Source organism: Corvus moneduloides, chromosome 8 (genome assembly GCF_009650955.1).
Source record: "Corvus moneduloides isolate bCorMon1 chromosome 8, bCorMon1.pri, whole genome shotgun sequence".
Taxonomy (NCBI): domain Eukaryota; kingdom Metazoa; phylum Chordata; class Aves; order Passeriformes; family Corvidae; genus Corvus; species Corvus moneduloides.
Genome location: NC_045483.1, coordinates 34041175 through 34061869, shown reverse-complemented (window position 1 = coordinate 34061869; position 20695 = coordinate 34041175). Strand labels below are relative to the sequence as shown.

General features: G+C 54.6%; 3 protein-coding genes across 10 annotated transcripts in view; 2 read left to right on the top strand and 1 right to left on the bottom strand.

Annotated features, from left to right (window-relative positions):
- The window catches only part of ASCC1 (activating signal cointegrator 1 complex subunit 1), a 35418-nt gene extending 29207 nt beyond the window's left edge, over positions 1–6211 (bottom strand). For 5 of the 7 annotated variants that reach the window (XM_032116998.1, XM_032117002.1, XM_032117001.1 and 2 more), the window contains exons 1-5: positions 6175–6211; positions 4428–4552; positions 3174–3273; positions 2202–2299; positions 788–966 (exon numbers count right to left, since the gene is read on the bottom strand). In XM_032116998.1, coding sequence (XP_031972889.1) covers positions 788–966; positions 2202–2299; positions 3174–3273; positions 4428–4536 — 486 coding nt within the window. In that variant the 5' untranslated portion in view covers positions 4537–4552; positions 6175–6211. Of the gene's footprint in view, positions 1–787; positions 967–2201; positions 2300–3173; positions 3274–4427; positions 4553–5444; positions 5877–6018; positions 6079–6174 lie in introns of those variants that run through there. The other 2 variants (XM_032117000.1, XM_032116999.1) reach the window with 2 other exon arrangements.
- Positions 5959–12386, top strand: ANAPC16 (anaphase promoting complex subunit 16). 2 transcript variants are annotated; one of them, XM_032117007.1, is made up of 4 exons: positions 5959–6041; positions 7775–7932; positions 9853–9927; positions 11634–12386. In XM_032117007.1, exons 1-4 carry the CDS (start codon positions 5983–5985, stop codon positions 11747–11749), a joined length of 408 nt encoding a protein of 135 aa, XP_031972898.1. In that variant the 5' UTR covers positions 5959–5982; the 3' UTR covers positions 11750–12386. The 2 variants fall into 2 exon arrangements, with proteins under 2 accessions (XP_031972898.1, XP_031972899.1); XM_032117008.1 differs by having other exon boundaries at positions 5987–6106.
- Positions 12387–17355: 4969 nt separating this feature from the next.
- On the top strand, positions 17356–18870 carry DDIT4 (DNA damage inducible transcript 4). The gene is made up of 2 exons (XM_032117006.1): positions 17356–17515; positions 17756–18870. The coding sequence occupies exons 1-2, from the start codon at positions 17419–17421 to the stop codon at positions 18235–18237; spliced, it is 579 nt and encodes a 192-aa protein (XP_031972897.1). The 5' UTR covers positions 17356–17418; the 3' UTR covers positions 18238–18870.
- The last annotated feature ends 1825 nt before the right edge of the window (positions 18871–20695 follow it).

Below are 20695 nucleotides of genomic sequence, written 5' to 3'. Positions count from 1 at the left end.
CAGTGTGTCTGCAACACAACCTGCAGCAGTCACAGAGACCTCTCTCCTGCCTAGGGATGTCCTCCAGCACAACCAGAGGACATGGCAATTCAAGAACACCATTCTCTCTCCTCAGCCTAGCCCTGTGCACTGACACACCACTTTTGTCAGACCAGAAGCATGCTAAAATAAACCAGGGAATGCAGAGCTTTCCCTTCATTTTCCTCATTTCCCTATGCCTAACTATTTCCTGCTCCTCCCAACACAAGATCTGAAGGCAAGTAGGAGTGCTGTCAGCACCAAGTCTCCTGGGGAAGAAGGGAAGTGATGAGATTTGCAGGATGGCATGTGCTACCAAGTCATTTCTCGCTCAGCTCTGGCAATGACGCCCATCTTCCTTCACTGTCAGGAGCCAAAAGAAAAGTGAAACAGAAGCAGCAGCAAATTTGTGATTTCCTACCTGGTTTCATGGTTATGTAAAAATCATACAAAATGTAGACAGGTCCACTACATTATTTAGTGACTTTCCTATTAAAAACAAAAAGCCCAATCCTCTTTTGAAAGGTAGATATCCTCCCATCTAGAAAAATCTCTACTAACAATTTACTAAGCAAGCCATTCCACTTTTCAGAAAATTTCACAAAAGCATTCAACAAATTCACAGCAGATCCACCAACTTAAGTAAAAGGCATGTTAAAAATGCATTCCTAGGAAGTAGAAAAGAATAAGGCCTTCAAGGAAAATGCCAAAGAGCTCTCTCAATAAATGAAACAGCACTCTGCACTCTAATCCTGACGTGGATCCCTACCTTTGAGCACTTCTCCAGCACCTCCTCCTTGAACTGCAGGAACCTCTGCTGGATGGCGGGCTGGTTAAGAGCGAAGGACAGGAAGTGTGTGAAGGGCTGCTTCTTACGGAAGCTGTCCAGAAGCACATCGATCCGTGTTCGGGCAGAGGTGACCCCACTCCGGTGCTGCCCAGTGATCACTGCAGGGAAACATAGCAACACCTCTCTGCTTTCCTGGAGCTCTCTGCTTTTAGCCCCAGGCTCCTGAGGAAGCAGCAGAAATCAAAACCCCCAACCATGCACTGAAAAACCTGCCAGACTCCCTGCTTGACTTAAAATGCCTGACACAGCTGTCCTTTCCTCTGCAAAGACAGGATGATGCCACCAAAAGCATCCCTCTGCCGTCCGGAAAGCCAGCTCTGAGGGCCTAAAAATACAGTAACTGAGAGCCCATCAATTCAGAGGCCCTTCAGATTCCTAGAGCATGATTTCAAGTTTTCATATAGGCAGTCCGAGTGAAAAAGCCAAGGAAATCGATCAAGGATCAAGATGGTCCGTGCCATTTGTGCATGTACTTCAAGGCACCACACAGAGAACACTTGAGCTTGACAGGAAAGAACAGCAAGGAGAAGACTTTCCTCGGCTCCCCATTATTACGTGCTTTCAGCATCTCTCAACCTTCCTAACAGTCCTTCACAGCTCTTGGGAAGAAGTCAAGACCCACTCCTTGAGAAGCACCACCATGTTCCTGTGTAGCATCACAGTGGGATCCTCCCAGCACTTCCTCCTCATAGCTCTGTCACAAACAGCACTGCACACCGTGCCAGTAATCTCTGGAGCATGCCCTAAGGAACCCTCCAAATACCCACTCTGGCAGAACCCACACGGGTCAGCCCTGATGAGCAATGTCTCCTTTCTTTTTAAGTCCCTGGAAGTGATGAGAGGGAACATATGTTACAAGAAGCCCTGCTCTCACTGTTGGGATCTAGTGACAGCACCAGAAAGTCAGGAATGTAATCTAAACCCTTCTCATATTAAAGCACATGCTGATGTTTATTTCCTACACAGATAAACATGGCATTTCTCTGAATGCTTATTTCAGTTTCTTATTGATGGAATACTATTTTAAAAGCAAAACTAAAAAAAATACAACACATTCAGGACCCAAGTTCCCAAGCCAGTCATTTAAGGCCCAGAGGAGACTTTTTCAAAAAAACAACAAAAAAACCCCCTGACACTGTTTTATAAAGATTTATAGACAATAGAAATAAACTCAGAAGAAAAGTGAAGTGACTTTCCCAGGGCCAAAAGGTGAGTCAGTGCTGTGCAGAAGTAAAAATTAAAGGGAAAACATCTCCTGTACCCTCTCCCTGCTTAAATTGTGTTTGTGCAAGAGCAGATAAAAGCACGTCCATTTTATGTGTATTCTACTCACCAATTTCTCCTTCCACTCCAGGCTTGGGAATGCTGATGGAGGTTCGAGTCTCTGCTTCTAGCCTCTTCTTGGTTTCCCCTTTCTTCCCAATGATGTACCTGGAGGCATAAAGTGCAAGGGTTTCCCTCACACAGTGACACTGAGCCACACTCCATCCATCACATGTGTCCAGACGCGGACCCTCTGTGCTGGAGGGATGCACACACACACAGCTTCATGTGCAGGACCACATCCAGGCACAGAGGTGATTCCCAGGACTTCACACGTGTCCAGCCTGGGACAATGTTGAGCTGTGGCTCACAACTGGTTTAAGTTAAAGTAAGTCAGCTGGTCCATGACAGCTCTGCCCAGCAGCCACTTCATCAGCTGGATTCTCTCTTTTCCCATTATCCCAGCTGAGGAAGAAATAAGGACTCTTTTTCTGCTCTTTGCTTTGCTTAAGGTAGTCATTTGCCAGCATCCAAATACACAATGGACCACTTTTCCTTCTCTGTATTTCAGCAAAACTATTCAACTAATAAAACTGTCATAAATAACTAGAGAGAGCTTTGAACACTACAGGTTTCCCAGTAAACAAGAGACTGGAGTCAATAGCCAATTCCAGTCATGTGTGCTTTCTTTGAAAGCTTTCACAAACTCCCCCTGCCTGGCTGCTCACTCCAGTTCTTCCTCCCCTGCCTTCTCCCACCCTCCCTGATGCTTTTATGTTCAAGGGAAGAGATGCTCAAAGACTCTCCTGCCAGTCAGCAAGCACCACCTGCCATCCCTGCCACGGGGATGGTGAGGAGTTAAGCGAGGCCCAGCTGCACTACAAAGGCATTGCCAATTTCCCCTTCCCGAACACTCAAACCCGGAGCACGGGACACATTCCAGAGATCTGGCGCTCACCCCAACCCCAAAAACGAAATATTTTGTGCTCAACTTCTTCCCCAGCTGACAGCAAATCAAATAAACCAAGGCACACAGGCTCACTTGTATAAGGGGCTGGGAACCTCCACCCGGCACTGGAAGCCTCGCTCAGTCTCCTCCACCACAAAGGCACCGCAGGGTTCATCCGCACAGTCACCGGGGCCTACCAGGAAAACCACATCAGACCCTGCACAACCTCTGCAAAGTTTGGCAGTGCTTTATGTAGGACAACAGTGTCCTCCCAGCCTTCTCCCGAGGTTACATGAAGGAAAGAACGGGCTCCTCTCTGCTGTGGATAACTGCTTTTTATTTATCACCGTACTACCAGCTCAAGAACACATAATGACTGCTTCTAAATCCGGCCAGCTGGGAGGCGCAGGAAACAGGTAGTTACAGCCCAGGTTTTTTCTCAGCTGGAGTTTGTGCAATTCCCACACAGTGGGAATGGTCCCTTCTGGCAGCCAAAGCAGAAATTTAAGGTCGCAGGAGAACACGGATAAAAGGTGAGGATAGTTTTGGTCCAAGGGTTCAGGCCAGTGATTTAGAAACAGCCTCAGAGGAATAGATGCAGCTTTCATCCACGGGCCATTCAGTCATGCACGGATCAAACAGAACATCCAGAAAGAAGCCATGCTTCCTATCCCCTTTCCAACGCAAACAGGGATGAATTTGGATGGAGAACACCTTGTTAAAGCTTAGTGCAACCCACTGAAAGGCAAGGTGGGAGGAGAAACAGGACACGACTGCCATATTCCCATTTGAAAAGTAACACTGGAGCTTTTCTGTGCCCACAACAACTCACACACGGCTACAACAAACATACAGGCAGAAAGGCAAAGTAAAACACACCAGGACAGGAAGAATTTTGTCCCCAAAATAGGTAACACCTTCCAAAAGCTGCACTGTAGAAGGCCAGTTCTTAAAGGCACAAACATTGCAAGGACAGAGGGTCTTTAGCAAGCAGCTTCCATACCTACCACATCTGCAAATAATCATGCTAAGGGAAAGAAAGAAATCTGGGAAAAACGGATCTACAGAGCCAATCTGCTTTTCCCTTTTCCCAGAGACCTTCCACAATCAGCAAGCAAACCCAACAGTCAGCAGCACAGTCAGCCAACCCATTTGGGGTAACTGGGATTGCTTCCACTTTGGGCAGCAGGATCATCAGGGACCAGCGCCAAGCCTTTTTCTCCCTCTTGAACACCTCAGCCCACCACACGGGCTGGTCTCTGTGCTCATGAAGAGATCACAGACGACACTGAGAGCTCCCTGGGTCCCCAGTGTTGATGTTTACACCTCCTGAGCATCCCTCCTTACCTGCATAGAAGTCCTCCTCCTCCTCGCGTGGGAAGGCCTGCTCTTGGACGAGATTTTTCCGGTACACTCGCCCCCCAATCCTTATCAGGAGGGGCCGCAGCACGTCCATCCTGCTCCTCCTCCTACTGCAACGACAAGGACAGCTTTGCTAACTCAGGCCAAGGAAAAGCAAACTTTGCTGTTTCCTTGCAGACTGGACTGGGAGGGACCTTAAAGCTCAGCTTGTTCCAGCTCCCTGCCATGAGCAGGGATGCCTTCCACTATCCCAGGCAGTGCTGCTCTGATGGGGCAGCCACAGCTTCTCTGGGCACCCTGTGCCAGGGCTTCACCATCCTCACAGGGGAACAATTCCTTTCTAACACCCAATCTAAACCTCCCCTCCCTGAGCTAAAGGCTCCTCTGTGTAGAGTCTTCAGGAAGGCAATACCTCCTCAAACCTTACATGTCTCAGTCAAAGAGTAATTTAACGAGAAGCCACAAGTACGTAAATCACAATCAAGTGAAAACAGGAAATGTAAGCAGTGTAAGGTATGTAACTCCAAAACTCACAGGTTTCAGCTAAAGCTCACTGTAACCTCAGCCAGTGTGTCATTTCATTGTTTCTTTGGGCTTTAGCTGGCACCGAGTTAAAAATGTTTCGAGTGGAGAACATTTAATGGTGCTAAGGCAAAGAGCTGGCAGTGTTCTGTCAGAGACTTTGTATCTTCAGCACTTGAATTTCTATGTTCTCTGGTGTGGTTAATTTAATATTGGTTGTCTCGATTTTAAAACAGAATCTGTTACTCAGAAAATATAGTTTCCACCAAAAAATTCACCTTTGTCAGACGGTTTACCCATCCACTGCAACTGAACAGGAAAAAATTAAGAGCTTGCTTTTCAAGTAACTAAGATCTTACACTAGATATATTACACAGAGTGACATCAGGTTCAGAGGGTTAATACTTCTCCCCTCAGTTCAAGCCCCACCTTCTGAAATGACTCCCAACCACCTGAACTTACACTAAAAATAAAAAACACACTGAAATAAAAGTAATAATTCCTGTAGCTCAAGGGAGGAAGTGCAGAGGTAAACTGTGCACAAAAACCGAGTAAGCCATGAAAAAATCACTCGCTGGGGCTTTTGTTTCCACGCAGGCTTTTTGGGGGGTTATGTTTTTAACACATTGTTGTCACAATTTCTTGACACAGGACTTCTGAAAAGCGAGCAGCGACAGCGGGAAGTACAACGCAGCTGGGGCTGCAGCCTTACGGCAGGACTCGGCTCCTGAGGGGAGGACCCAGAGGGGCCGCCGGCAGCCCCACGAGAACCAACTCCGGGCCACCCGGGGAGGGCGGCAGGGGCACCTGCAGGGCCCGCACCGCCTAAATTCCCGGGGCGCCGAGGATCGTGAAGCAACCGAACCGCTCGGCTTTACGTTCACACCCCTGCGGGAAGGCAGAGGGAGCAGCAAAGCATCCCCGTCCCCTCCGCCGCCCCCGCCGCCATTTCCTTCCCACTCACCCCGCCCCGCTCCCCTCACGCGCCCCGCCGGAAGTGGCACGCGCCCGCCCCATCATGCACCGCGCGCGCGGCCACGCGCGCCACCCGCACCAAGCCGCCGTCCGGGCGCCCAGGTGAAGGAGAGAGGGTTGGGGACGGGACCGGGCAGCGGCGGCGGGAGGCGCCGGCGGCCCGGAAGGTGAAGGGCGATGGGATGAGCGAACGGGGAGGGCGGAGGCTGCGGCGGCGCGCGGGCTCCGCACTCACCGGGAAGCGGCTCGGAGGGGCCATGGGCGGGAGGGCGGGGGAGGCGTGGCCGGAGGGGGCGTGGCCTCGCCGGGGCGGGCGCGCGGGCAATGGGGCTCGGCCCCCCCGCCAAGATGGCGGCTCCTGAGGCGCCTGAGGCGTTGGCTGGAGGTTGCTGTAACAGGCCCAGGCAGCGCCCTGACCCGCCGCCTCCTCTCCTCTGTGTTTGTTTAAAATAAACCCCCTGCAGCCACACTTAGGAATGTGTCGGGTCTGCGAGCCCTGGCTGGCAGAGTTTCAGCGCAAACCGTCGTCACACCTCCCTTGCGAGTGGGGAGCTGCACCTGAGGTTTTGCTGAGGGAGGTGTTGCAGGGTGTAGCATAGCAAAAATAAAAATTTGTTTTATGCAGGCGTTTTTCTTCACGGCCCGTAAGCCCCTAGGCTCCTGTGAGCTGCTGTGTCCTGTATTACACACAGTAAATTAAAACAACCTTGAGCACTCCTGGAGAAACTTACTTACAAGGGATGGAGGAACAGGACAAAGGGAACGGCTAGAGGGCATATTAGGAAGAAATTATTCCCTGTGAGCCCCTGGCACAGGTTTTCCAGAGAAGCTGTGGCTGTCTCATCCCTGGAAGTGTCCAAGGCCAGGTTGAATGGGGCTTGAATCAAGCTGGGATAGTGGAAGGTGTTCCTGCCCATGGCAGGGGGTGGAATGAGATGAGCTTTAAGGTCTTAAAACCCCATTTTCTCCACAAAATCCTCTGGTGCTTTCCAAGGGCACTGTCTGTGTGCCCTATAGAGCCTGCAGAAGTGCACTAAATACGATAACAGAAATGAATGAAATGGGCAGGATAATTTGGAAGTGCTTATAAGTATTTGGAGGAGCAGCAAGTGCTGTCACTGATAAGTGCCAAGTGACACCTTTTTTACTATCAGAGAGGCACATGATGAATTTTAAGTCCCATGTCGTGACAAACATACAGCCAGTACCTCTTAAAAACAAGGCTGAGAAGAGACGGTGCAAGAGGCAGCTGGAATTGTGCTGCACAGGCAGATGGATCCTCAGGTATTGCCAGTTTAAGTCAAATACGGTGTTTTAAAGGCAAAAGCATGTCTGGAGTGATGCAGAAAGCAGCTGCTGCAAGTTAGGCACGGCGTGGCTCCGTGCAGGATGCGGCGCTGGAACTGGCAGTCCCGCAGCCTTCCAGGTTTTATGAGGCAGCAGGACTTCTGTGTTTGTGCTCCTGGAAACAAGTGGGGAAAAAAGAAACCCTGCCTTTTTATGACCCTGGGGAGCAGGACAAGTGCCAAGGCAGCTAAAGGCCGGTGAATTCAGGCCAGCAACCTGTACCTCGTTATTTTTGTGCACGCCCTGGATGAATTCCCAGGGGAATTCCGAGGGGTAGGAGCGGGGGTTACCTTCAATTTCAGGGTGTGACAGCTCTGTGCCCATCCCCGCAGTGGGCACAGGCAGCTCTCCCACACACACAAGGCAGCCTGGACGCTCTGAGGCAGCGGAGGCGGCTCCATCCTCGGAGACGTGTGGCCGCTGGCTCTGCGCCCCGGGGAACTCCGAGACGCCCTTCCTAACTCAGGCTCTGCTCTTTGTCCTCCCAGGCTGGGCCGGGGTGCAATGGCAGCCTCCTCCTCGTCCTCCTCCGCCGGCGGAGTCAGTGGCAGCTCTGTGACAGGGTCGGGGTTCAGCGTTTCGGACCTGGCGCCGCCCCGGAAAGCCCTCTTCACTTATCCCAAAGGAGCCGGGGAGATGCTGGAAGGTGATTGCTCCTGCCCTTCTCCTTCCCTGCTCCTCCCCCAAGTTGCTGAACTTGGCACCCTACTGGCAAAAGCTGGAGGTAGAAAGGAAGCACCAGGGCTTGCTTGGTCCCAGCTTTCCCACCAGTTGTTCATGAGGAAGTGATTTTTCTGGCAGTCACCTGCTTTTTAGCTCCATGACAATACTTCAGACCGGGAAGCATCTCCCTGAAAGGGAACATGACGGTGTTAATTGCTCATTGTTAGCTAATCCTTTGATGTCTGGCAGGGATTACTGCGGAGATAGCTGAGACAGGAGTATTTTTCTTGGCAGAAGTAGTAATTTTCTTGGTTTGGGTTGGATTTGACCGGGTTAGTCCAGGAGGCAGCTTGTCTTCCTGCCTGCTCGCATCTGGGTGCCCAAGCCCTGCCACCGACTTTGTCGCAGCTCTGGGTGAGGGAGGAAGGGCAGGTCCTCCGGGTGGCAGGGTTAAACCAGGGTCTCTCTGTCTGCTCCCCTTGAACTTCCCTTGTCACCGTGGGATGGCTGGGACCGAGGCTGGAGTGTCCCTGTGGCAGCACAGGGCAGCTGGGAACTGATGGCTGCGCCGCTGAAGGGTTGTTTTTATTACACATTAGAGCCCATATGCCAGGCTATGGAAGTAATTATGACTAAAGGTTTGCTCACAGAACTTAACGAGCCTTCAAAACAAATTAAAATAATGAAGCACTTCATGTTACCAAATAGACAGGCAGCTGTTCCTCCTGAGAGCCACTCTGCAGGACAGACAGGGAGTCAGAGGAGAGAATCCAACATTTAGGTTGGAAAAGGCCTCCAAGACCATTGAGTCCAACCTGTGACCGATCCCCACCTCGTCAGCACCACGAGAGCACTGAATGCCAAATCCAGTTGTTCCTTGGACACCCCCAGGGACAGTGACTCCACCAGTGACTACCTGGACAGCCCCTTCCAATGTTTTCCATGAAAAAATCCTTCCTGATGTCTCCAGGATATATTTGGGGCAGCACTTGCGCAAGGAACCTCTGAGCATGGTGAAACTCCATCTCTTCCCTGGGGTTCATCTTTGGATTAGATTTTTCCAGAGTTCTGTCTTTGAAACTGCTCTCTACATTGTTCTGGCACAGAGCTTTGAATGGATTGTGCTTTGGGCTGACCTCTTTACCAGGAGGAACACAGCAGTTCACCTGCTCTGGGTGGCAGCAACAACCAAACGCTGTCCCTGTTGCAGGAAGCACTAGGTTGGCTTTTTAGTTTCTGACACAAAAGGTGTTACACCCATTCTTTCATCAGGCAGCTGCCAGTGGAGAGGCTGCAGTTTCCTCTTCAAATACCCCCACTGACTGACTGATTTTTGTTGCTACTTTAACGATCTCACTTGTTTCTAAATAAAACCGTAGGTATTTTGGGGTTTTTTAGAAGGAAGCAGTATAAACTATGCAGTGCTTGGCACACGATTAGCTATGTTTTCCAGATTGCTGTATTTCTGAGTCATTTGTGTGATCAATTACTGGACTTGGATGGCAAGATACACATTGTTTGAAATTCTTTATGTAGGGTTATGGTCTGAGCCTGTGGGAAATCCTAAAGCATTCTAAGGACACAAGCATCGGAGCCCTGAGGGAATCAGAGATTGCTGTAACATTACCTGGCTTCTCCTTAGCTTAACTTCTATTTAAAATGGACTAAAATTGCTTGTCAGAGGGGATGTTACAGAATTCCAGCCAGGATGTCTTCCCAGGTAGCACCACTGCCAACCAAAGCCCTGTGCGGGGTCACAGGGGCTGTGCTCAGCGCAGGGAAAAGTGTCGGAACGACGCAAGGGGGAACCCACACCTCTAACATAAAAATAGGAGGTCAGGGACACTGAGGGCTGCTCAGCCTTAAACTCTGGGTTTCAACCATCTCCTTTTTCTGTTTACAGATGGCTCTGAGAGGTTCCTCTGCGAGTCTGTGTTCAGCTTTCAGGTTGCATCAACATTAAAGCAAGTGAAGCATGGTAAGCACCGAGCGCCGGCCGCGCGTCACTCGGGGAAGGCGGCGGGGGCAAAGCCTGACCTGCTCTCGGGTGCCAACCACAAGAAAGCAGAGTGAACGCTAAGTCAGGCCAGCACTGAGTCCTTTTGCAAGCCCTATGCAAAGCACCGGGAGCCCAGAGAGGCTGGGTGGGAACCGGCTGTGCCTTCCGAAGCTTGTTTTTCCGTGGCAGTGTGGCACCGCGAGGTGAGGCCGGAGGAGGAGGTTCTGGGCAGGAAACGCCCACGCTCTGATCTCGGCCCAGCGCTGATTGTCTCTCTGGCCTGGGGCAAAGAGACGCTCCATTCCACCTTTGTTTCTCTTGTGGCACTGGCAGGGTCAAGTGAGGCTTCCAGAGGCACTCAAGAGGCAGCCACGCGTGGCGTGGCGTGGCGTGGCGTGGCGTGGCGTGGCGTGGCGTGGCGTGACTCCACTCTCTGCCTCCCCAGGGAGCAGCCTGATGTCCTGTTTGAACCTCTGCCTCCCTGCTGGGCCCTTTGCCCTCGCCCAGGTGCCTGTGACCCAGTGATGGGCTTGGCTGCATCACAGCTTCAGTTCTCACAGAGCCCAGCAGCAGCTCCTGTCTGCTGCTTGAGGGTCACATCCTTTCTGGTCCCCGCCTCTTGTCAGCCAGAATGGTACTTCCACCTGTTGTCTCAGAGTGGAGAGGTTTCCTGTCCTCCTCCGGTTGTGGGGGAGTGCACCAGTTTGCAAGGCTGTGATCCTGTATGTCTGCAGAAAGCAAGGCTGAACTTCAGAGCCATTGTTCCCACAGCTCTGCTGTGGCTGCAGCTACCAGGGGCTGCCACACAACCCGGCACCCTGATAGACACCAGCCTTTGGAACTGCGGAGCACCTCCCGGTTCTCTCCCTGTAAGAAAGGCGAAGGGCTTAAAAAAAAAGATCGAGGTCATCATTTTTTGGCTTGTTTGTTTGACAGTTCCCAAAAGGGTGCAGGAGGTGGAGTGAGAACAGTCCCTCTTAAAAGCACCCACTGCTGCAGTCAGCATAAATCACACACAGTTTATGTTACGCCTCTTGCTTTCTCCAAGAGGCTGCAGTGAGTTTACAGCACTGTTAGACTTCCAGCAGAGCTGGGAGAAGGGGTATTCCCATCTCTGCACCACTGCAGCTCATTTAAGTGAAAATGGACCCTGTGTGCCCAACATACAACTGGTTAAAAGTAAACCTGAGAGGAAGATGTTGTCTGGGGGATCTCCAGGACCTTCCTCTCGTTAGCAAGCTCTGGTTGCAGAGCCTTTCTGCCACACTCACCCAGGTCCTCCTCTGAGGACCTTCATTAAAAGCACAGTTCCTCCTGCTGCACCCAGCTCCACCGTGGGCTGACCAAGCCCTCTCTGAACTTCTCTGTTCTTCTGCACTATAAATATTTATGCTTTATGAAATGAGCTTCATCCTGTTTTCACCCCCATACATTAATGGGCCTGATGTTTCCCTGTTAGGACTTGAACGTACATGGCACGGGCAGGGATGGGTAAACACACACTGGGGCAGAAAAGCCTGTCCCTGCTTTCTCTTCACTGTTTGCACGGAGTGGGTTTGGATTCAGATGAGCTCCGTGGGTTTTATTCTGCCCTGCTCCCCACTGACAGCTGGGAATTTGCATCTAATTGGAAGGTTTAATTGCGCTGCCACTGCAAACCACAGTTACCTTTGAACTCCTCACAGATCAACAAGTCACAAGGATGGAAAAACTTGCCGGTCTGGTGGAAGAGCTGGAGGCAGATGAGTGGAGGTACAAGCCAATAGAGCAGCTCCTGGGATTCACTCCCTCCTCGGGCTGAGCGTGTCTGGATCACTGCTGTCACGGAGCAGAAGAAAAGCATTCCCTGGCCTGGCTTCAAAACACCCCCCATTTATCAGATGCTGACAGCTGCATCGGCAGGATGGGGCTTTGGGGTTTTTTTGAGAGGGGATCCCCCCGTAAAGCTGCCAATAAACGGAAATGACGGGATTCTGTAGGTCCTTACAGGCTGGCAGGGCTTGGTTTCTGTAAGTTAGAAGGCAGGATCAGCTGTACAGCCCTTGGAGAATCTCCGTATCGTTTACAGAGGAGGGCACACGGACAGTGTGGCTGCGGGGAGGGCGACCCTGTAACTCGGGCTGGGCTCCTGCTGGAGCGCGGCCGGAGCGCTGGGCGAGCGGGGAAACCCTCTGGAGCAAATGCCAGGAACACTCCTCAGCCCCAGCCGTCCTTCTGGGGAATGGACACGAACTGGCCCGGCAGCGGGTGAGGGGCCAGGCGATGCCACCTCCTCCAGCAGTGCCTCAGGCCTTGCCCAGGCTGTTCCCTCTTCATCTCCATTGCTCTGGTAGTGCTGGCAGGACTCTGCTCTATCTTTAATACCCTGAAACTTTGTCCTCTTTGTTCTGTATTAGATTTCCCTGTAACAATAAAATAACTGTGTCTTTGAAACTCTTTATCTGGTCTGATGAGGGAAACAATCAGCTGTTTGGGAGTAAAGGAGGTTTAGCGAAGCTCAGAGGCAGCTCGACTGTCACAGTGGTAGACTGAAGTTCAATATGAGAGGAACCAAACTATGCTCAAAAGTGCCTTGATTTAAGTCAGATTTTAATCCTGGTTTAACTCAGCCAGAGGAGAAGAACCTGGTTTAAAACCGTCCATTTTAATCATCTTGTTTTTCGGTTGTACTTCACTTCTGTTCTTGGAGGGAACTGGATTTCCATGTTCTGGCGTAACCATTTCAACATGTTGATTTTCCATGGATGAGAGCCTTGGCCCCACAGCTCTGCTGGCCAGCAGGGGGTAGGAGCAGCACCGTATGCAAGCAATTATTTGATTTACTGTTCCAGATGCCTAATTTTTCAATTTTCAACATCTTACTTACGAGATGATTGTATTTTTTACTCCCTATTTCAGCCCAGCCACATCTGGATTGAAACAGATTAACTGGAATCCATTCCCATTTTAGATCACCAGCAATTAGCTAAAACTAAGGGGGAGAAGTATACAGCCACCTTCTGTGTTTGTTGCTGTTAATAAATTAGTTCCAGTACCAGAGTCAGCTTTGGGCAATCCAGAGCCCCACGCTGCCCGATCTGCACATGAAGCCGCAATTCCAGCTCCGTGGAAATTCACCGCACGCCTGCTGGAGCGGGGCAGGGGCGTTCTCACGTAGGGCTGCAGCTCAGCTGAGACGTGTCCCACGCTGGCCACCCCGGCCCCGGCCCCGGCCCCAGCCCGGAAAACCTCCTCCCCAGCCTTGGAGAGCTGCCAGGCCCCGCTCTGCGGGGGCCTCCTGCACAGTCAGCGGCTCCGCGGCCAGGAGCGCTCTAAACGTGACGGCAGGCGGGATTCAAACTCCATCCCAGATGGGCTTGCTTGGGAAAGAAGGGAGCGCTTCAACCCTCCACTTTTTTGTTTGCTTGGTGGCATCTATTTTTAATCCTGCTTACTCCAGCCACCTAAATCTACCTTGGCCAAACCTGCCAGAAATCCTCACCCCATATCATTGTGGGGTTTAGCAACGGAGCAGCAGATCCCCCAATCCCCCTCGCTCACACCCGGTCCCCCCTACTCGCTGACCCAGCACAGTCGGGCACAGAAAGAGCTTTTCTTTTTTGCTGCTCAACTTGGGAAACTTTTCCACCCTGCCAGCCCTCTTGGGATGCCAGGGGCTTGGCGCCTGCAGCTCTGCCCACGGGATGCAATGCCCAAGCATTGCCCAGACTTCCCTGTCCAGATCCAAAACATGGCAGGGCTGATCCACCTCGCCCTCCTCCCATTCCTTGTTTTCCAGCGGTTTCTTGTGCTGGGACAGAGCAGGAGCAGGGAACGTCCCCAGCTCTGTGCTGTACATGGTGTGTTTGTATGTGTGCCCAGCACCAAAATAGACACATGTGTGAGAGCCATTGAGAGGAAGTGAAAAGTTCACCCTGTACAGTACTACGAATGCAAAAACATGTTGTTGGCCGTTCCCTCCTCCCTCTCAGTAAACACTTTATGTAAGGCAGGGAGAACTGGAGGGATCTGTATGGGCAAAAACCCTCCATGCTCCCCCTCCTCCAAACCCAGGTTTTCCCTGGCAGCTGGAAATTCCCAAGCCAACCTATTTCCTGCTTTGCAGATCAGTGGGGCTGCGTCGGCAGTGGATATTTCTCCTTGGGGTTTGGAAGCCCCGTTGCCCCCTCTGCCCGGGGGTCTCAGGAGCTCGGGGGCCGTTCGGAGGCTGCAGCTGGGCGCGGAGCACAGGGGGGAGGGAGCCCGGCAGCTGCCAGAAAAAGTTGATGCGGGGAGGGGAGGGAAAATAGAAAAAGAGCCGAACAAAGAGCCTCGTTCAGGGCTGCTGGTTGGCTTTCCTGTGGGTGCTTGCAGCAGAACGTTATGTACCGGCACAAGCCCCGCTCACACCTCCCCTCCCCGGCTCCTCTCGCCGCTGGCCACGGCCCCAACGCCGGCCACGGCGCCAAGGCACGCGCTCGCCTCGCTGCCCGGGCAGGCTGCCCGCCAGGGAGGGCCTCTCCCAACATCAAGGATGCAGCAGTGTGGGGCAGTACCCCCAGAAACACCCTCTCCCATCTTCTCCCCCAAAAGCACCCAAGGGGAGATGAGTTTCACGGCCCACACCCTGCGAACGACACAGTGCCGACCCAGCACTCAGGCTGGCACTCGGCATCTCAGCTGCCAAAACCTGTCCACCGCCCTCCTGGATGCACGTTCCTTGTTTCTCCGCCCGGCTCCTGCAGCTGCTTGTCCCAGGGGCGAGAGATGAGCCCGGAAGGTTTAGCTGTGGCACAGACCTGCCCGGCCAGCAGCACGCCGGGACCTGCCACCGCGTCCCACGCAGCCAAAGCTCACCTGTCAGAGCTGGCCACGGGCTCGGAGGACGCAGGGTCACCCCTCATGTGCCCGTCACCCCCTGCCACAACCAGGGACCCAGTGTGAGGGACACCCACCCCACCAGGCACTTAAGGGGCTCAGTAAAAACCATGGCCTCAGCCCCTTTGTTACTTGGACACAGAGGATCCCACCGGTGTCTGTGCCAACCCAGTGTGCCAAAACAGTGTGTAAATTTACCTAAAAGCAACTTCTTGGGCCACAGAGCTGCTGGAAAAAACACAAAGCCAGGGACTCCTCCATAGCAGCAGCCCATGGGGCAGGAATTTGCCCCCCACCGCACAGGGGGCACAGTTTGCACCCGACGTGAGCCAGGGCACTCACTGAGCCCCTCAGCACATCTCCTCCTTTCCTCCTCCTCTTCCTCCTCCTCCTTCTTCCCAGCCCCCTCCCCCTGCAGCCTGCAAAAGCGCTGAGCTCAGCACATCCCGGGCAGGGGCCCAGCCAAGGACCCTCCCCAATGCCAGCCGCTCCCCCCGGCTCCTGCTTAACCCTTTGCAAAGCCAGGCTGGAAATCAGAACGATCAACTAAATCTCATCACAGAAGGGGACAGGCACAGCTGGCTGGGAACAGACTGTCCAGAAAGCCTCAATCTCTCTCTGCTCTCCCAGAAAGGACAGCAGGTCAGGGGGAAAGACACGCTGCTTGTCCACAGAAACCACGCTGGGTTTACTGCCAGCAGCAGGACCAGGGGAGGGGAAGTGCAGGGATTGCCAACACTGTAGCTAAAACTTTACTTTCCGGCCCAAAACCATTCCTAGAGGCCCTGCTGCAGAGGAGCAGCCTGGATCTCAGCTTCTTTTGGGAAGCAGAAGGAGCTGCCAGCCCCACATTGCCTCCCCTCCCAGCTGGATTATTTTATTGCAGGGATCAAAAATTACATTTCCCTTTAAAACTTGCCATCACACCAGAGCTGCTTGCTCCGCTGCCTACCAGGAGATGTTATGGCAAAGAAAGAAAAATATTTATGCTTGGCTCCAGAATTCCAGCGTATTTTTAGCAAGGCGCCTTCCCTGTGGTCCTTTACCTCTTTTTTTGTTTATTTGCTGCTTTCCCCCTGCTTTGACCCCCTAAAACCAGCAGATCCTCATCTATTTTCAGCCTCGCCCAGCCGACATTTGTACCAAGGTGGCTGTGGGGAGAAAGAACCCACGAGGTACATTTGGTGAAAAACAGGATCCCAAGCACCATCCAGCTGTTTTCAAGCACGAGTGTGCAAATATTGAGGTGTATTTTTAACAGCTGGGGTTGGGGGTTGTTCATTTTTTTGTCCCAAAAAGCAGAGGAGTAGTTCTGCAAGCTGCAGGCGCAAGCCAGGACTTGTTCCCAACTCCCCATGCATCTCCTCTGCTCCCTGGGATGCTACCCACTCCCCCAGCCTGGACTTCCATGCCCAAAATGCTGATGGATTCAAGCTTTGACCCCTAGAAAGCAGCTACAGCTACTGGTGGGGTGCCCAGACCCTCTGCACCCTTTGGGTGGGAGGTCACAGGCAGTGGGTGGGGGACCTACGCCCCTCACTCCTGGCCGCCGTGTGCTCTCCACCGTCGCCGGGCTCTTATCAATCTCGGCTAGGGAAGGACAGGACCCAAGATAGGTCCCGGGGTGACTTCAGAGTGTGCTCAGCCCCTCCGATAAAGCCGCAGGCAGCGCAGCGGGAGGACAAACAAAGCCCTTTATCTCCAGTTCGGCTCCTTGCGCTCCTCAGGGCCTGGCTTTGGAAAGGTCACGTACGGGGGCCGGCCCGCAGGACCCGCGGCTGCGGGGGACGCGCGGCCAGGGCGGAGGGCGCGGGGCTGGCCCGTGCCCGGTTCGGGAGACACCCGGGAAGGCAGATGGGGGTTACCGCCAGCCTGGCACGGATGGAGCAAAGCTCCATCCCACAGCCCCCAGCCCCCAGCCTGGCCGTGCCCTGCCCCCGCCCAGCCTGATCTTCAGCAAGTCTCACTCCACCATCCCCTCCTGCCTTGGGGAAGCGGGACGAGGCCAGCGGGTGGGCAGCGGGCTCGCGCGTGGGCTCCCGGTGTGGCCTGTCCCCGCCGCAGGGCTCAGCCCGTGCCGGGGCAGCAGGGCCCGGCCGTGCCGGTGCCACCACGCACACAGCCCCTGGAAGACGAGGCCGATTAAGACCTAACCCATAGGGAAACCCTCGCTGGTTTCCCAGCCCAGGGAGGGCTCGGGGACCCCGGGGACACGGCGGGTGCCCCCTTCCCCACCGGAACGTGATGCGTGTGTCCGAGCCACGGGCTGGCCCTAGGGGTGCGGGGGCTCTCCGGGCCCAGGGGGAGGGGGGGTCAGGGGCCGGGGGAGCCCCAGGAGCCCCGGCCGGGCCCTGACGCAACCGCGGCTCCCGTTTGCAGGGCCCGGGGCAGCGCCGGGGCCAGCGGGCGTGGCCTGCGGGGAGGGGCGCGGCCTCCCCGCTGTCGCCGGGCAGGAGAGACGCCGCGGACGTGCCCCGCGCTGCCATTGGCGGACGTGGGGAGGGGGCGTGGCCCACCGTGCCGCCCCTATATAAGGGCGGGGCGCGGGCAGGGTGGGCAGAGCAGCGGCGGAGCCGGGGCCGGGGTCGTTTCCGTGCATCCGCATCCATATCCATGCCCGGGCTGTGGGAGCGGCTGGCCGGCGGCGAGCGGGGCCGCCTGGAGACCTCCGACTGCGAGTCGCTGGGCAGCGCCTCCGGCTCGGAGGGAGGTGAGTGTGGGTCCCTGAAGGGCTGGAGGATTGATGAGGGTCCCTGGGTGGAGGGGGTGGTTGTGCTGTGCCAAGCTCCTGTTAACACCCCCAAAAAGCTTGGATCGGTGTCCCAGAACCATGAGCCCCCCAGCACATCCCTGTTGCATCCCTAAACCCCTGGGATCGGTGTCTCCCACACCCATGGGACCCCCAGCCCACCCTTGCCCCGGTGCTGACCTGCCTCTGTTCCCTCCGCAGATGCCGAGTACGCCGAGGGGGTCTCCCTGCCGGACATGGACCTGGAGCTGCTGCACGACCCCGAGGATGAGCTGCTGTGCGCCAATCTGATGGACGTGGTGCAGGCCACGCTGGGCCGGGCCCCACTGGGCGCCAAGCGCTGCTCCCGGCTCCTGATGCCGGCCCAGCTCCAGGAGCAGGTGCGGACGGAGTTGCTGCGCCTGGCGTGCAGCGAACCCTGCGGGCTGCGTGGGGCCCTCCTCGACCTGTGCGTGGAGCACGGCAAGGCCTGCCACGACGTGGGGCACATCGCCGCCGACCCCGCCGTGGTGCCCACCTTCCAGCTCACCCTGGTGCTCCGGCTGGACTCCCGCCTCTGGCCCAAGATCCAGGGACTCTTCGCCTCGGGGCCGGCCTTCGCGCCGCTGAAGCTGAGCACGGGCTTCAGGGTGATCAAGAAGAAGCTGTACAGCTCCGAGCAGCTGCTCATCGAGGAGTGCTGATGGGCCGGGCCGCAGGAGCCACTTCCCAAGTGCTTTGGAAGAGCCGGGCAGAGCGTGGCGGCTCCAGGCAGCTGCTGTAGTTTAGGTTAGGCTGGAGTAGGGCTGTAGGTGGAAGTAGTTTGGGCAGGCTGAGATCCCCGTGGGGGCCTGCCCGTGCCGGGACATCCCTGGCGTGGAGCAGCCGGCACTCAGGCCGAGGTCCCTTCGCGCCGTCGATGATTGTGGGACGATCCCGGCGACCGTGCTCCCGGAGGCGGCAGCGGGGCTGCTGGAGGGGTGCTGGTCTCCTGATGGCTGATCAATCATGGGGGACTTTTGTAACGAGGATTGTAATCAATGGGGTCTCAGGGGGAGGGGGAGTGTGGGAGTGAGTGACCGCCGAGGGGTCTGGATCAAAGGCAAACCCCAGCGCTGGCAGAGGTCTGGAATTGTGTCTTTGATCACGAGAGTGGTGGGAGAGGGGCGCGTGAGGTGCCGCAGGGCCGGAGGGCAGGACCCCTGGCCCTGACACGCTGGGGGCACTTCGTTGGTTACAGTTTACACTCATACACTTGATGTTCAAGTGCGAGAATTCCTATGCAATCGTGTCGGGTGGTTTTTTACTTTTCTAATAAAACTCGTCTTGATTGATAACCCACCGTCTCTCTGTCGTCACTTCTGCTGGGGGAGGGATGATGCAACCACTGGTTTGAAATTCCCTGCTGGCACCCTTGGGAAGCCTTTCCCTGTCAGGGCAGCCCCTGCGGTGGGAGCTGGATGTTTTGGGAATGGTGGGGAATCCCGCTGCGCCCACTCCTAAGGGGAGCCACGGGGCTGTGACTCAGGGGGGCTGAGTCAGGCCCCTGAGCCTGCTCATACCCAGGGAGGGGCACCCCAGCACCCCAGCGAGGGGCTGCTGCTCCTGCCACGGCGGGAAAGGTGGGCAGAAACCCAGGAGAACGGGCTCAGACTGGGACTGAGGGACAGGAGGAGGAGGGTCACACGTGCCGGGGGGAGCACACCCCAGCCCCAAACACACTCTGCAACACTGAGGCCAATTACCCAAACCTGCAATTAGAGGCCTCGGGGAAGAGGCTTTCACTCAAGGATAATTAAGCTGCTTGGCAAACAAGAAGCCTGTGGAAGGTGTGGGGGGATAAAATCAACCTGAAAAACCATTTCTTTTCTTTTTTTAAATTCCTCTGTGGCCAAACTTTTTGATGAGAATTTTCACCATAAAAACCTTGCTTTTGACACGAATGCCCCATAACCAGAGTGTTGGGAGCAGAGATTGCTCACTGGTGTAAATACCACCTTGGAGCAGTCAAGACAACAAGCAGTGCTAGGCTGGCATAGTGGGAAATGCACCTTTACAACACCCACATTCTGCAAAGAGAGGGGGGTTTCCCCTTAAAAGTCTGGGGTCTGGAGCATTTCTCAAAGGGTCACGTGCCAGAGCATCCTCCCTTCATGTGAGCAGCCTCCCCTGTGGGGTCATCCAGCACAAAACCACCCCTGGAGACACTGAGAGGGGTAGAAAGGGAGCTCCAAACCCGAAGTTCCTTGGCCAGCGTGGAAGCAGTGCCAGCCCAGGCTGGAAGCAGCACGTCGATCCCAGGGCACAGCCGGAGATTTACGGCGCGGTGACGGCAGCAGCGCCGGTGGCTCAGCTGGGGCTCTGCCCTCAGCCCTGCTGAGGCATCCTGAGTCTGGGAGTGGTATTTATAGCTCCATAAATACGTGGATTTTCAAATATCGAGCTCCTAAGGGGGTGGCCCTGCTCCTGTGCTGCCAGCAGCAGCGTGATCCCCCCTCGTCCTACACCAGCCACTCCCAGGGAAGGCGAGGGGCTTCACATCCCATTTTTTATAAATTATTTTTTATAAATTATCATGCCAAGAAAACAAAACAAAAACAATGACTGAAACTGCCCAAAGCCAACACAGAGCGATGGCACAGCCTCTCGTGTGCCCAGCAAAACCTTCCACGTGGGACCATGTGCCCCGGGAACACCCCAGTCACAGCTATGAAGGCGAAGCTTTGCTTTAATTCATAGCAAAATGGCCTTTCCATGAGCAATTTGGGGGTGTCTCAAGGTCCCCGGGGTTTGGCAGCTCCCTGAAAAGTGCAGAAGCTTCCAGCGAGGCTGGATCAAGTGTCTCCCAGGGCAGGGGATTAGGCAAAGGGGTATTTTGGGAGCTGGGAAGTGTCGATGGGGCTATTTGTGGCACCAGCATCAGCCCAGGGATGCCACGTGCCAGCAGAGGAAAGGCAGATTTTTGGGGGCATCAGCAGCAATGAGGCAAGTGAGGATTTAAATCCCAGGATAACACTAAACCCTCACGTTTTGCTACCCAAAACAATGAAGGGGGCAAGAGGGGTCCCCTTGCCTCCCTACCTGCCCGAGGAGGACGTTCCTGGAGCACCTGCCTTCCTTTGATGCCTCCCTGCCTATGGCAGCCGCTCCAATTAAAAGCTT